Below are 17,025 nucleotides of genomic sequence, written 5' to 3'. Positions count from 1 at the left end.
TCCAATGATACCAGGATGAGCTGAGCCCCAGAGTGTTGAGTGTCCCCAATGGCCATCATCTGTTCACTGAGTATGGTCTGGATAAGACACTCTAGTCACTGAGTTAACAATTTGGGTATTCCATTCAATTGCATTCAGCAGCAAAATGGTTACATTCCCTCTAAAAAGACTACAAAATGCTATTTTTATTTTATTTTTTTCAAAGAAAGGCTCCTGGCCCTTGGTGTGTCCTACCTCAAGGTAGGGCTCAAGGCACCAACTGTTTTCTTTCCATTGTTCAACAGTTCAGTTTTTACTTTTTCATACAGGCAGATAGATAGCTTAGTGAGATTTGCAGTTTGACCTGAAAGTCACTGACCGGCTACCTCCATTTTTTTCCCCATTTTAAATAAAAGGCAGATAAATACTGTAGTTTTTTTTTTTTTTTCTAATTATTCTCTACGTTCCCTGGAGTGAAAGCTAATAATGAGCTGGATTTTAAAAAAAAAAAAAAATTATCAGCTCCTGATAAAGCTGTCTGATTTGTATGGAGCCAACTTAGGACCCAAGGGGTCCTCCTGACTGGTTTCTTAACTCTCTGGAAGATGGAACAAGAGCCAATTCTTTGTGTGCTGCCCTGGTTTCCACAGCACAAAGACTTGACGCCCTGAGGACGAGAACTTAGCAACCAGTTCCCAAAGGGAGCAACTTCTTAGCCATTAGGGGAAAAGGGAGAGTTAATCCTTTTTAAACAAACCCTTGTGAAGCAGCTCCCTAGATAAGAATAGCAGCAACCTCTAATATGCTCACCTGGTATCTTGAAGACTAGTTGTTGACAAGTTTGTCACAGGGAGAACAAGGGAGAAAGGGGTGTTGCAGGGCAGAGAGGGGAAAGAGTGCTTCAAGTTCCCAAATGAAAAGTGTTACATTTCTAGAGCTATGCACAGCTCAACTCTGGCAAATGGTATTTACTGGGGCTGGCAGGGGAATAAATTGTGCTTGTGTTTACACTTTTGCTCCCACGGCCAAGTGCTGTTTTATTTAGTTGTTGACACCATTTTAAGGTAGTAAAGGACTTAAGGAGTCAAAATAAAAGAATATTTAGGTGAGGATCACAACTGTCAACAGAAGCACAATCTACCATCTCGCTGGTCGTTGCCAAATATCAGCCAGTTGCCAGGGCTGAGTCATAACACTTACATCAATGTTTAGTTATTTTACAACTTAGAACGATCCTATGTTATTGTAATGTGTTATAATGTCCATTGTCTTTGTCTCCCTCAAGAACTAATCACCTTGTTCATTTCTCTTAGGACAAGACCAGCGCTCTGAGTCTGAGCAATGTGGCAGGCGTTTTCTATATACTTGTCGGAGGTCTGGGGCTGGCCATGATGGTGGCTTTGATAGAATTCTGTTACAAATCACGGGCAGAGTCCAAACGCATGAAACTCACAAAGAACACCCAAAACTTTAAACCTGCTCCTGCCACCAACTCTCAAAATTATGCTACATACAGAGAAGGCTACAACGTGTATGGAACAGAGAGTGTTAAGATCTAGGGGTACGGTTAAGGTCTAGTAAACTAATCACCCTTACGTTATTGTATGTTAATCTATTCCTTTCCTTTTTCTTTCTTTGTTCGTTAGGTTGTCTCCATGTTTCAACTATTGTCTGTTCTCTGCAACCATTTGATTCTTTGAAAACAATGGTTGTTGTTCTTGTCAGGCAGTGGTGCTTTTCCAATAGTGAAATTATTAAATCCTGGTGTGTGACCCAAAAGGAAAAGTTCGCTAGAGCAGCACTGTTCTGTAGAAATATTTATAAGCCACATGTGTGATTTAAGTGCTTTAATAGCCACAATTTAAAAACTAATACAAATGAATTTAATAACATATTTTATTAGCCCAATATATCCAAAATAGCATTTCAACATGTTATCAATATAAAAATGAATGAAATGTTTTACATTCTTCTCTTCATACGTCTTAGCAATCAGGGGTATATGTTATGCTCATGGCACATCTCAACTTGCATTAGCTACATATCACGTGTTCAATATATGTAGCAACGGCGCTACGCTACCGTATTAGACAGTGCGGCTCTAGAAGAATCAACTACCCTAAAATTGATGTTAAAATAAGGAGTGGAAATAGGGAACTGCCACCTTAAGAAATGCAGTGGTTCTCTTAAATGAAAGCCTGAGGCAATTTGTTTAACCATTGAGCTCCTTTGTTGCCCCTTTCTTGGAAGAGATCTTCAGGTAAGTGTGTCCCCAAGGACAGTCTAGGCTTCCTGCTCCTGGCTGCCCCCACATTCATACTTCAGTGAACCTGCCTGAAGACACCTTGACTCTGGCAGCTGCAGCCAAACCCCACCAACAATGCAGATATGTTCAAAGACAAGTTTGAATTAGGACGTCTCCATTCTGAAAGTGTTTAGAAAAATCTAGTCTTGTTACCTTCAAGTGTATCTGTCATAACTAACACACGATGCGTAGTGGAACAGAACAACTAGCAACTTTGTGGCCCTTATTTTAGGTGGGAGATTTTGACCTCATGAGTCAATATTGCTGCGCTTGAATTTCTCTTTTTTTCTCTATCCTTTAGTTTCCAAATGTTTTTTCTCAAATTTGTTGCTCTTTCACATAACTATGTAAATTTGGGAGTACAAGTTCGCACCTCCTTATGTGCACAACTTCAGTTAATATGCTTGAATTTCCACAAATGCATTTGTGTTCTGATCTCCTTATATTTCACATTGTGGATCTAAATTTGGTCATTTTTTTAAATAATATTTCATCCAAATAAATCATGTGTCTTCGCCATGGAAAGCATTATCTTGTTCAATGAAGTTGCTGGTTGTTTGTTTCCCGGGGCAGAGGGCAGACTTTTGCCACAATGTATTCATTACACTGCCCACTAACAGTGTTGTGATTGCATTGCTAAATGAACAATGCATGGGTTCATCTATAGCACTGTTTGCATGTAAGCATTCAATGTTTCAGTGTGCTTAAAATATTGTGCTCTTGGGCAGCTTATCTAGGCCCAGTATAACTGGGGCCACACTGCTTGCTTTTTCATAGGGTAGTACATGGCTGCTTTCAGCCTAGTCTTATTATCCCAAATTCTGAGACACAGGTATCCAAAGAAATAATACAAGAGTACATTTGAATGACAATTTTCTTACATCTACTGCCTCATTTGAGGGACTGGATCAGAAAGTATTTTTCCTTTCAAGCAACTGAGACCTAGCCACAGCAAGTGACTGGCTCAAGGCAACATCACTAGGTAGTGGTAGTTCTGAGACTAGAACGCAGTCCTTCCTCCAATAGCTGCATGACTTATTAAATTATGCAGACTCTAACCATCCGTGGACTGGTGGGCTCCAGGAACCTTGAAACCCCAATTGGATAGCCCTTAAGTCTACAGCCCACATGTTTACAAAAAAATCTTGAGGGACTTCACCAAGCCGCCATATACCCACTTCTTATGCACTCAACATGAACTTGTATACTCAATCACAGCTACTTTGCCCAGAATCTTTTGGAAACAGAAGGGCATCAGGGCTCAAGATCACATACCTCCAGACCCCATTTACTAACTGCCATTCCCTCTGAGGATCTAGGACCCTACTTCCCAACTACCATTGCTTCAATTTCTTGTGAAAGCCCCTAAGCAGAGCCCCTCAAATGTCAATGTGCATGAACAACTACCTGGGGAGCTTACGAAAGTGCAGATCCTGACTCAGCAGCTCTGGGATCGAATCTGAGTTTCTACATTTCTCATAAGTTCCCAAGTTATGTTGATGCTGCTGCTCCAAGAAACAGTAAGAATCTAGAGAAAACTCTCTCAGAGCATGTAACTTATAAAAGTGAAGGGAGGGAGGGAGGAAGGGAGAGAGGGAAGAACAGAGAGGGAAAAAAATAGACATGGAGAGAAATAAAGATATGAGGAGAAAGTGGGAACAAAAGAGAGAAGAGGAGGAGGAGGAAGAAGGACAAAGACGAGAGAGACAGACAGGCAGACTAGGGTCAGCAGGTCTTTGGGCAGAACCATGCGGTTCCAATCGACAGGCCCAAAATATTAAACCTGGTGGGAGAGCCTCAGAAATGAAACTGCCACAACTTCCAGTGGCTCAGGGTTTTCCTTTAATCATCTTGATCAATCCAATTTATGAAGCAAAATTCAGGCTAATTGAGGCAAAATCACATTTAAATAGACATTGATGTCAGCGTGGTTCCAGCGCAGTTAGCCAGCACCTTGGCAACCATCTCTAGGATGAAAATAAAACCTGGGAAAAGCCGCTGCAAACAAATCTACCCTCCAAACCTTTATGAACTCTCCAGATGAGAAGGGAAAGTCTTGGAGGACACCAGAAAAAACTTTGCATGCATCACATGTTCAGGGGCACAAAGCACGAAGCAGGCTCAGGAGGTAAGAGAAACCTCCGTGCTATCCTCGCCAGTTTGGTGATGGAATGTTAGGGCGATGTTGGTTAAGTGAAGATGAACTCCTTAGCTATTCATCTTTTTATTTCCCAAGATGTTCTGGAATATCTCCTAGTGACTTCTAATTTGTTGCCTAGTTATTAGGCTTCCAGTTCCCTGAGTTGGCCTAGATCTGTCAGTCTATTCAGGGGCACAGAGATGGAGAGGTACCCTGAGATTTGACTTTTATTGCTCATTATCAGAGTCAACCCTGGGAGTTTATATTGCTAGGAATTCTTCAGAAAGAATGACTCAAGGGCAAATCACCTGTGAAAATATGATCCAGGCAAAATCTGGTTCCTAAAAGGGCATCTTTAAAGAAAAGGGAGTCTTGTGTCATTTTTGATGAGTGACAGTAAAGTCAGGATTATTGGGCTCATGATGGAAATGACACCCTCAGATCAAGCACCCACAAGGGCACAGCCTCTTGACTACCTGCTGCCTCTCTGGGTGACTGCGCATGCCGTGGTAGGTGACCAGCCACCAAGAATTCCAGATCCACTATACACTGGAGCTGGCTGAACTACCTGTTGTAAGACATTCCTTCCACGCCTGGCCTGCCGGCTCAGGATCTGTGCTTTTATAAACTCCCAGGTGGTTTACACGCACAGTGACATTTGAGAAGCTTTGGTTGCTTTTCAGAACCATTTCTGGCTTCTTTGGTTTCATCAACAGTGTTTTTTGAAATCTTTCTCATTTTTAAGACCTCAAGAGGCCTGAAGTTACAGGGAAAGACTTTCATTTTTCCTCTAACATGGTACTGAGTAGTCTTCCTAGGAAATTTAACTTTATTCATGCAGCCCATTTTCAAAGTAATCGATTTTCCTTCTGCAAAATGATCGATAGACATTCTTGCTGGGAAGGGTTTTCTCCTCCAAGAATTCATCTTATATAAAGTGGAGACCACATTCTGGATAACTGAGGTGGTGGTGTTCTTTGTCTCCAGAGGACTGGCACCTCGGCGCTAACACTTCATCGATCCCCATTTAGAGCAGGGAACAGAGGCATTGAGTGAATAAGTGGTTTCCTCAAAGTGATGCAGCCAGGTCACGCTACCCCCCCTCCCCACCAAAAGAGAGGGGAGAGGTAACTTTCATCTTTATGTTATCAGTATAAAATTGTTCCAAGCTTCTGAGCTACATCTAAGGACAATAAGAGATTTGCTCACTTCTATCAATATGTTAGGCTTACTCTACTCATTTTGGAGCTTTTGACCTCATCTCCGACATCTTCCTTGTTGATATACTTTCGTTCTAGGGCCAGGGGTAAATAATGATTGTCATTCCTTGGGGATCAAATTCAGTGTTAGTTGAGGAGAAAAAGAAGAGCCCCACTAGCACAGAAGGAAAGGATGCAGAGGAGGGACGTGAGCTTGAAGAGGAGGCAGGAAAGGGATCTTATGTTTCAGAATCAAGGGCAAATGAATCCCTTGCACGAGTTAATGCTTCCAAAAGGAGGGGAGCACCAGCATCTCAACCAGGTCACTAATATCAGGGCAAAGACCCCTGGTTGCCAAGGCTCTTCACGGGATCACAGTTCTAGCCTCTTCCTGGAATGTGCAGTCTCTTGAAAGACGGTGTGTACTTGTAGACATTAATGACTAAGGTTGTAGGTGTTAAGAGAAACACACTGACACCTTTCTGGTACTGATCTGCAAGTTTTCTTCCTGCAGTCGTAATGGATTTCCACTGAATAAGCCATAGAACACTGTTTACCCTCTATTTAGTGAGGTTACTTTGTCACAGGTTAGTTAAAACCTTTGTCACAGGTTTTGCTATCAGATTCCACACCACAGTATGATTGCCCGGAATATCTGTCATTTAATGTGAAGACTTTCTAGTATACCTATATTGAAAAGATTTTAAAAAAGTCTTGAGTTGCATGTCACGCACGCTTATGTGTTCCCTGTGCAATGCATAGTGGAAAGAGAGCCTTAATTTTACGTACTGCAGAGCAGTCACACCAGGCAAAAGGATTCAGACAGAACTGTTGCCTAAAGGCAGTCAAAGCAGGTGCATCCCCAGAGAGGCCACTTTGAAAAAATAGTCGCAGTTCTTGTCTAAGATGGACCAAGCAAGTCACAACAAACTTCTTAATTCCCAGTCTGAGGTCCATTCAAATGTAAATATCCCCCTTGCTTTTGCAGATCCCTTCCCACTGGAGGCATGTGATGAGAGGAATCACCGAAAACGTGGCTGCTTCAAGGATCCTGAGCCAGATTTCACTCTCCTTGGTGTCCGGCATGACACGAATATTGCTGATGGTGCAATGACCTTTCAATAGGAAAAACTGATTTTTTTTTTCCTTCAGTGCCTTATGGAACACTCTGAGACTCGCGACAATGCAAACCATCATTGAAATCTTTTTGCTTTGCTTGAAAAAAAAAAATCAAAATAAAACCAACAAAAAAAATGGACACGCAAGATTCCAGTATGCGAGAAAAATCTTATTAATAAAAGTCAATTCAACAAAAGCCATCCTTTGATACCACTGCACAGTATACAAACACCATGTTCTTTAATACACACACACATACATGCGCGCACACACACACACACACACACACAAATTTCAAATCCCAATTCAGCGAATAGGCCCATCCTAGCTAAAATAATTCTTCCTGATTCAAAACAGATTCTGACTCCCTGTGTTTGGGAACAGACTGGCATTTCTTCTAGGATCTGCTGACCAGATGTTTTTGGTATTTCCTGTTGGTGGTGATGTTCTGTGCACCCTATTTACTTTCAACGTTGCTGAAATGTGTATACTTTTAGAATGTGCGTGCAACACTTAAGAAAATTCAAACACTTTGGAAGAGGGACTGAACGGTGACTTCTCTGTGTGCTCAAAACGGTTTTGTGAACATGCTTGGGTACTTCCCCACTTGGTGAAGGGATTAACAGAGCTTTCAAAATTGACTTGGTGTGTAGCAAGGGACGGGGCACTATCAGGCATACCTCTCGGTGCTTTCCTAAAACAGATCCTGGGGCTTTCCAAGAAGCCTGGAATTGCACTCATAGATCTGTTTTTCTTGCTTCAGTGTGCATTTGAAGTCAATAGAGGCTGAGTATTGAGCGTGGAGGTGAGGGAAATGCTGCCTACACTCCCAAATGTGTTTAGAATATCTTTCTCAGAAACAACACTGTGTTTAGCTCTGCTTTCTCTGCTAAGTATGCCTTTCAAGTGTACACCACGGAGACAGGACCGCGTGGCAAGGCGGGCCAGTGGGTTCAGACCACAGTTCTCCATCTGACTTGACTTTCGCTCGGTCTGTCTTACCGGCTGCTGCCTGTTCCTGCCCGTGGCTCTCCGTCAGACTGCATGTGTCCTTTTGTAGTTTGCAAAGACTAAAATGCATTCCCAAACCTACTGCTAAACTGAGGGCCTCAGCTTCACTCCTAGGTCCTTGCTTGGAGCCGTCCCTCTACTGACTCAGAAGATCGCTCCACCGCTCCACGGGCTTATCAAGTAAACTAACCGCGTACCTGCCGTTGGCATCATCAGAAGAGTCAGAGGAAATAGTCTCCGCTCACTAATTACCTCCTATATAACGACGTATGCTTCCTGTAGCTCAGTAGTTAGCGCTCATCAGTGACGTGGATTGGGAAGTTTCCAGACTGTAAAAACTAGGAGCTTGAATTCGTTTCCCAAGTGTGACCCTTAGATGCTTAGTTGACTCGCTGCATATTTTGCTCTTGTCTTCGGAACAGAAAGGAAGAAGTCTCGTTCCAACGAAACGATTCCAGAAAAGTGTAATATAAACTTTCATTCCAAAAACCGTGTCATAAGCGAACTCACCTGTCCAATTTTAAATGGTATTGAGCAACAAAAAAAAGAAAGCTGTCGTGTTTGTGTTCTGTTTTGTTTTCATGAAACTGTGATTTCCAACTTCTGAACGCTGGCACGCCCCAGCGCGGGAAGCTAACGCTGCGCGAATATGAAGTTGTATAAAACAAACCAAGCGACCTACACACAAACGTTTTCCTAGGCACTGTATAAAGAGAAATGTATGTTTATTGACTCAAATCAGTTTTTCAGAGAGGAAACTTCACTGGGAAGGAAGAGGCGGGTAAATTGGTTTGTTATTTTTTAAAAACTTGCATGTTTAAACAAAAACATTGATTGCTTCAAATTTCTGCTACTAACTTCAAGCTATGGGAGTTTGGCGGTAGTCACTTGAGGATTTTTTTTCCAGTTCTCTTCTTTTTTTGTTGTTAAAGCTGTACTTCAGTGAACAGAAAAATTGCGAAGCAAACTAATGGCCGTAAAAGCGTAAATTGCATGTGTGGGCATAAATTACGGAGCCTCATTGCTGTGAGGTATTGTACAAAGTTTTAATACATTTTGTAAATAAAATTGTAAAGAAAGAATTCCGTTTCTGTGCTTTGACTCGCTCGCTCTTTAAAATTTACTTGGAGGCACACGCCAAGAAGTTATTATTCAGTAAATTTCGTCCCACCAGAAGTTTGGTCAATAATTTAACAATCACCTTTCTGCTGATTTTTGCTTCCCCCACCCTAACTGCAACCAGTCAGGCTCACACCCCTCAGCCTAATGGGAACTGCACCACCGAGGCCTTGCCGTAGGTTGGGCAGGAAAAGCTACCGTGGTTGGTGTCCACAGAGTGCCAGAAGCAGGGCCTCAGCACACATGTGGAGGCGCTCAAGTGTGACGTGAGGGCCTTCTAGTCCCGCTCTTTGTCTCCTGCACCCGAGGGGACCCTCTCCTCAGAGGCCTGCTTGACCATAATCTTGGTCCCCAATCTTCCCATCTCCAGCTCTGAGCTCCCAGGAAACTACCCAAACTCAGGATGGATGAATCTGGAAAACACTTCCAATGACTTTGCCACGTCGTCGCAAAGTATATGTTCCAGCACTCATAGTTCAGTAATTGGCTACGTTTTGTGTTGCTGCCTTAATTACTGATAATAACTTAATGTCCCATAGGAAAATTCTTATTCCACCAAGGCTTGCTGATCTAAGAGTAGAAAGAGAAATAATAAATTTGGGGCTGAACTGCTTTTGGAATGTATCTGTGAGACAAACAAAAATCTGATGACCTAGTCTGACGTGTAGGTTCCAAACATGAAATACAATTTTATCCCATACATAAAGCACGTGTTTAAATGTAGATTGGTTTTATAGTATGATCGCTGCAGAAAACAGGGCATGACAGGAGGAAAAGAACTGCAATTGAGCCAGAAAAGAAAAATGCAGCTGAGATGCTGGAGACACAAAGGGAGAAAGCTTTCCGGCACGAGGGAGTTAGGGAACAAGAACACAAGGCCTTGAAGAGGAAGAGAAATAGGCGTGGGAATGGAAAACTCCCAGAAGATTCTGCAGTGTAAGCTGAAATAAACACACTGTGGTTAATGTGGCCTGTAGGCTTCAGCGTGTTACTACCATTTCCACTGTCCTCCCTCCGAAATGCCAATTAGCTGGCAAGGCCCTGACACTTCATAACTCTTCAACCGCTTTCCTTTCTTTGATTAGGACGCCCTTGGCAGTCCCACCAGCCTGTTCTCTAGGGAGCAGCTTCAGTGACTGGATTAGAGCGATGGGCCCCTCGGTGGCTGATGAAATCAGTTCAAGTACCAAATAACATCCTTAAATCTGATCTTCCAAAATAATAGATTCCTTACCCCAAAGGAGAAGCAAATCTCAGGTGCTAAAGCAGATGGTGGTAGAGCACAATTTGGGGTTTGAGTGTTTTTCTCCTTGGAGGAAGGGAAGGCAGAGGGGACTTTTTAGTCTTTCTCAGATTAGACTAGAAGTGGCTGTCTAACTTGCCTACACATAGGGTCAGCTTGCCAAGTGGGTCTACAAAAAGGTCTTGAATTTCCAATGCCACAGTCCCCCTGTGAACAGAAGAATACCTCTTGATCTCTGCATGGGTTTCCTTGCCCTGTTAAGACTCAAACCCGATCTCACTCTGTCAATAGTACAATCTTTAAACAGGAAGGGCAAAGGTATTTAAGGAAATGTTTGGTAGAATCATGGAAGAATTGGTGCTGCAAATCACCTTCCTGATATTGGGTAGAGAGAAAGAGTTGCCTATGACTCAGGCTCTTGAACATAGAGGAGGAGGGGAGCAAATGGAGAAGCAAGAAGCAAAAGCATTATTCCTCAGAACCCAGACTCAGTGCAGCAGAAGGTGCATTCATATGCGGTCTCAGCACAATGGACTGTGGTGGAGGTCTATGGGATGGGTGCTTTGGTAGTGGGAGAGGTATGGTGACCACACCGAAGGGGAGAAATCCTATGCTGTCAAAATGTTAACAAGGTTGTAAAGTAATGGTACTCTATTTTTTTTAAGATTTATTTATTTTTGCATATAAGAACTGGGGTACAGGCCAGAGGTGTGGGGGGTGAGAGGATGCACCAGAGACAGAGTGGGGAACAGAACAGGAGGATTGACTGAAATACACTGCTAAGGGGAGCAGCAGGCAAGTCAGGAGAGGTCTACAGCACCATGTGGGTAGCTCCATGGCCGGGGATCGAACTCGCACTGCAGTGGCTGTGGATAGCTTCATAGGTTGCGTCTTAACCCCTTGTGCCACCAGGGAGGCCCCACTCTATTTTTTTTTAATCAAATAAAAAAATATGCCGTCTCATAAGTATTGGAAGCCAGCTATACCACTGCAACCTATTATCAATTGGAGAGTTACTTTAAAACCTGAGCCAGCTATTTATCTCCTCCAGGCTATGCTCCTGTCCTCTTATCCCTGCCCTGTTGACTGGGCTTCCCAGGCACCAACTTATTATTAAATCACATGGCAACTATGAAACTCTGCAATAATGTATCTGCATCCAGTTGGGGAGCACAAAGAACAGCATCTTATTAGGAAATCTCTTTTTAATTTGGAGGCACTGCAAGGACTTATAGCGTCACCCCATTTGAGATGAAAGGAAAGGCAAGAGATTGGAAGGGAGGGGTGGATGGCACTGAGAATTAATGAAGTTTTCCCCCAGAAGTGAAAGTGAAGAAATGAGGTGCTAGAAGTCATCAATTCATTTATGTTCAGTGAAGACACGGGGCATTTGGACTTTCTCAAAAGGCTCACTGAGAAGGGCATTGCTGTGAAGAAAATGGCAGCAGGTTTGGGGAGACCAGGGGTTCTGTCATTGTCCCAAGACTATTGCCACTTCCTGAGCGCCTTCAACACTGAGCGTTCACAAACCCATCTGCAAAGGTCAGAGGCCCAAGCTCTCTGAGAGCCGTTGTCATAACCAAACATCACTTGGACGAGACAGCTGGGGAAGCGCGCACGCCCACTTCCTCTCCTTTCCAGGCTAAGGGGAAACCTCAGGCGATGAAGAAACAAACATCACTCCTATCCTAAGGGCACTCGTGGCCGTGGTGGCAAAGGTCGATGCTGACTTGAAAGAATCTGCGTCCAGTCATGCCCAACACTCTGCTCAGAGAAGGAATAGGGCGCCCAGAATGAGCGCTTTCCCTCTGGATCTGAGCTTCCTAATAATCCGAGACTAACTGAATTTCCCTTGTGCCTCAAAAGTGGTGAGCCTATCACCGCTGACCTCTGTAAGCCGCTCACTGCTGAGAACCACAGGCTGACCACATCCCTGCCAGCCTGACCACACTCTGAGCAGGCGGACTCATTCATGGATTGGCCCAAGATGCCCCAGCTATAAAAGCGCAGAGGAACCTGCAATGACAGCCTAAGAAATAATCCTCTCCCGTGTCAGCTTTGGTAACATTACCCCTGCAGTGGTTTCACTGAGTTTCAATCCTATAGCAACATGGTTGATTTAAATGTCCCTAATAAATATTCATTAAGCCTGAACAGGTCAATTAAAGCTCTGGGAGCAGCTCACAAGAAGCTTGTGTGCAGGCAGACGGGGAAACAATTTTACCAATATTTCCAAACAACATTGCATTGAGAGTGTGAGTTCTCCCGAAAGCGGGGAAGCCCTCTCAAAATCTGGGAAGGCCCTCGGAGGTCCACCTTTCCCCCATTTACAGTAGAGCTTCGAAAAGCTCGTCATGCTCCCTCTCCGCTTCCTAAATGATCAGACTATGGCTTCTGCCCCGCCGCTCTGCGTGATCTGCTCTTCCGAAGTGCTCAATGCGCTACAATCCTACTTCACAGCAAGGGAGGGCAAACTTGGGCCCACAGGCTAAATCTGTTTTTGTTAATAAATCCTCATTGGAAAATAACCTCGCCCACTCATTTACATGCCATCCGGGCACTTACTGACCAGCTGCAAGGAGTGGAGGGAGACAGCTGACAGCTCCTGGTTTTCAGCCTCTTCAGACTCAGCCTCAGCTTTTGAGCCAAGATCATGCTCTTGTTGAGCAGCCTGACTCCAATAACTGAGCAAAGTGCTGGTGATCAAGGTCCAAGCCAATGACCAAGCAAGGAAGCAGTCCAAGAGTCTAGCCATTTCTACCCAACATGGGAGTAGTGGCAGGAATGGGCACAGTGCAGGTTTTCTATGATCCAAGTAGACGGGGTGAAGGAGGAGAGAGTCCTGGAGCCCTCAGTGGCTTTTCAGGCTTTTATTGGGATTTACCAGGTACACGGCAGGCAGAGGTGCTGGGGCACCGGGAGGCTGACAGGCCTCCCAGCCCCCAGCAAGTCTTTACTCTGTCTGGGCTCTCCGGCCTTCTCTGGTGGTCTCTGCTCTCTCGTGGCTCTGCTGCTCTGCTCTGCTTCTGCTGGCGTCCCCATGATGCCACCCTTATAAGCCCAGTCTTAGCTCAGGTGTACCCACTTACGCGTGCCCACACCCTACTCCAGGTGCCCGCCATCAGGCATGCATTCGGGACTGCAGGGATCCATCATCTATCCTGATGGCGGGAGGGCAGAGAAGCCTGATGCTTTTTCACTTACCCTAAAATGGGTCTTCTCCAGCGAGCACTCTTTGCTCCATAGAGGCCCTCTGGCCTGGCAGAGACAATACCAGGTTCACATTTGTAGTGCCAGGAAGACACAGAGCAGGTTTTCTATGATCAGGCAGGCCGGTAAAGGAGGCGTCCTGGAGCCCTCAGTGGCTTTTTCAGGCTTTTAATGATCATTCTACACCATTTGTCGTGAGGCAACCAGGTGCAGGGCAGGCTGGGAGGCGGGGGTTGGGGGGGAGGAGGCTGGCAGCCCTGCTAGCCCCCAGTGAATCTTTACTCTTCCTGGGCTCTCTGGCATCCGTGTTCTCTCCTGGTCCCTTCTATGGTTCCTACTGCACTCTGCTTCACGGCCCTCTGCCGCCACGCGCTCTGCTGCCACGTCCTGTTCTCTGCTCCTCTGGGACACCGCCCTTATATGCTCAGCCTCCAGGTTCAGCTGTGCCCACGCACGCACGCCCTCACCACACTCCAGGTGCTACCATCAGGCACACGTGTAAGGTCTTCCAGCTTGACGGTCAATGGAAACCTTGTTGTTTCCCTAGTAAAGTCCCATTGGAAGGGTCTCTGACTGCTCCGGGTCCTCTGACATTGTAAAGCTTAGTTTTAGGGACAGAAAACAAATCCTCTGGGGTCATTGGGAGTGATGGTTAATGGGGCCATTCCTGCTTCCACTCCTTGTTCCCTGAACCTTCTACTCTTCTTATAGAGGCACAGCACCATATGGAGGTCTCTGATTAACTCATTCTTTCAAAGTGTTGCCTCTGGGATGGTGCCTTTAGGAAAGAGATTTGACAATATGATAAATCAACCATGCCTTGATGTGAGAGGCGCATTTACACATAAACCATCACAAGAAGTCTGCAATGTAGGTATTTTCTTCTCCCCATTTCACAAATGAGGAAACTAAGGCATGGAGAGATTAAGAAACTTGCCAAACACTATTTTGTAAGTGGCAGGATGTTTGAAGGGGATCGTATTGCAGACACAATAGTACAAACTACAGGGATGACTATCTACTAGCAAATGTCAAGGCTGCCAGTTCACTAATGTTTAGAGGCAATGGAGTCAATGATATCCCACCCAAGTTTTTCGGAACATTCTTTCCAAAAGGAATAGCCATTCTAGCATTTTCCTAGGTCTTGGTTGGACGGTCTAACCTTGACTAACAGCCCGGTGATATGCAACATTCCTGGGAAATGTGAGCTGGTTCAAGCAACGAGAGGTGTGCCATGGCCCTTCTCTGCTTGTTGCCCACAGCTCACTGCCTGACCCCCAATAGGACCCATGCCTCGATGCCATCATTTCATTATGGAAATGTAAAATCCTAAAACCATCTGAGAGAAACAGTCTGCAAGGTTTAATGTGACTTTTCCCTCTTCTGTTTTCTCTGGGGGGATCTACTTACAGGCACAAATATGAAAAATACATATCACATATGATGATTTACAATTATTAAATTTAAATAAGAGAAAATCTTTGGCATTCACATTCATTTTCTTATTCGGAAGAGACATCCCATTCTACTGATTGCAATATAAATAAGTTTGGAATAATGATTGTGATATTCCATTAAACTAATGGATTCAATCTCATAAGTCATTTTTATGGATAAAATTTAAAATACTGTATTAATTCCAAACAGAATACATTTGCAGTTTGTTCCAGGAAAACAGATTACTACATGTAATGTCAACAGTCATTACTTCCTGGTGTTATTTACCTGGTCCCAATTTCCTAGCTAATACGACCATGAGCGTAATGAATAATGCACTGTGTGAAATGTACACTGTACAAAAACACGCCATCTTCAGTACAGCTACTGGTATGCACATCACCTCATCAGATAATTTGTATTTGTTCCCTGCCTCCTACTCTCTTCCCCAAATTTTTTATCTAACATAAACCTAGAAGAGGGCCTCCCCGGTGGCGCAGTGGTTGAGCACTGGGTTGCGAAGCTGCCCGCAGCCTCCTCAGCACCGGTTCGATCCCCGGCTGCTCCCCGGCCACTGGAGGAGGGTCCCGCATGCGCAGACCTCTCCTGCCACCCGCTGCTCCCCTCAGCAGTGTACTTCGGTCCTTCTGCCTGTTCTGCTCCCCGCTCTGGTTCTGGTGAATTCTCTCACCCTCCCGCACTTCTGACTGTTCCCAGTGCTTGTATAAATAAATAAAATAAGTAAATAAATCTTAAAAAAAAAAAAAAACCTAGAAGAAATATTCAGGGGCCGGGGATGAAGCATGTTCAAATTAAGCAACTTTTTATTCTTATTTATTATTGAGATACAACTTAACATATAAATAATCAGCAGCCAAATCAAGATATGGAAAGTTTTCAGCACCCAAGTAAGCTTCCCTGTGCCCCTACCGGTCTACATGTAGAAGGCAACCACTATTTTGATTTGTATCGCCATAGATTAGTTTCAAATTGAGCAACTTCTTAAAAGTATAATTTCAATAATTAGAAATCTCCCAAAGTGAAGAAGACTAAAGCTGTCTGTCTGAGGCAGCTCAGCCAAGCGGCCAGCACTCAGCAGTGTGGTTTAATAACAACTTTGACTTTTCCAGGAAACTGACAAGGCAATTCAAAGTTATCCAAACCTCTGACCTTGCTTCTTCCTTTAGAGTTTTTTAAGTTGTTCCTTTGTTTGTTTCATATCCCTGTCCACCGTCATCCCTCATCCTGCCTCCCTCTTTGCCCCCCTCCATGCCCCTACCCCTGCACCAAGTGCTGTACTGGAGCCTGCTTGCAGGAGCTTTAGAGAGCTAAATTGTACATACTTCTTCCCAATTCCACAGTGATGTTCCATTTGACAGTTTAGAATTGGCCATGTGGAATTATTTACATAACACAGGGATTGGACAATGCTACAAATTGCACTCTCTATCCCTCCCCTAGGATAATTGTTGAGTATTTATCACCACTGACCACCACACAATACACTCACACCATACGTTCGAATCATGTCAAATTGCCTCAAAGTGCTTTGGTGATTAAAGATGGTATCCAATCGCACAGAAAACCCAGTGGGAGCAAGTTTCAACTCAAACAGATTTACAACAGCCTGCCATTGGTTGTGCTTTCATTTTGCAACAGTCACAATGCTGTAAATCCCCTCCCCAAAGTCCCAAAATTTAAATGCATGGAAATGCTTTAACTGAGGTAAACTGTCACTAATCTTGCTTGGAAATTTTTGTAATAGCCTTAGAGATACAATGCCATATTGCAGAAATAGTTGAGAATTCACTCCCTGGAAGAGGATTTGGTAACTCCAATTTGTACTATAATCTCCATCTGTTCTATATAGATTCATGCATATAATGCTTTGTCACCAGACCAGACGGCAAGTTCACTGGAACCCAAGAATAATGTCTTCCTCATGCCCATCAACAATAGTGTTAAGCTTTGAGTAGATGCCAGGTAATAATGCATGACCTTCGCTGTCTTTCCCCCTAGTTCCTTCTCTAGCCCATTCCCCTAGTTACCCTACATTTTCTCAAATCCGATTAGTTCTCACAATTGCCAAGATCTAGAAATGACCCAAATGTTCATCAACAGATGGGTGATGAAGAAAATGTGATATATATACATAAAATGGAATATTATTGTCTTTATAAAAGAAATCCTACCATTTGCCACAGCTTGGATGAAACTTGAGAACATTATACTATGTGAAATAAGCTAGTCTCAGGAGGACAAA

At 44.0% G+C, this 17,025-nt stretch overlaps 1 protein-coding gene across 4 annotated transcripts in view; it reads left to right on the top strand.

Annotated features, from left to right (window-relative positions):
• The window catches only part of GRIA3 (glutamate ionotropic receptor AMPA type subunit 3), a 262,555-nt gene extending 253,720 nt beyond the window's left edge, over window positions 1-8,835 (top strand). For 2 of the 4 annotated variants that reach the window (XM_054695576.1, XM_037511994.2), the window contains exons 15-16: window positions 1,293-1,540; window positions 6,612-8,835. In XM_054695576.1, coding sequence (XP_054551551.1) covers window positions 1,293-1,538 — 246 coding nt within the window. In that variant the 3' untranslated portion in view covers window positions 1,539-1,540; window positions 6,612-8,835. The remainder of the gene's footprint in view (window positions 1-1,292; window positions 1,541-6,611) is intronic. The other 2 variants (XM_037511993.2, XM_037511992.2) reach the window with 1 other exon arrangement.
• Window positions 8,836-17,025: the final 8,190 nt, after the last annotated feature.

This window comes from Talpa occidentalis, unplaced genomic scaffold, assembly GCF_014898055.3.
Source record: "Talpa occidentalis isolate TD23 unplaced genomic scaffold, MPIMG_talOcc4v2.1 talOcc4.15, whole genome shotgun sequence".
Lineage (NCBI taxonomy): Eukaryota > Metazoa > Chordata > Mammalia > Eulipotyphla > Talpidae > Talpa > Talpa occidentalis.
Note: the sequence above shows the minus strand (reverse complement) of the source record. Positions and strands in the feature narration are given on the sequence as shown.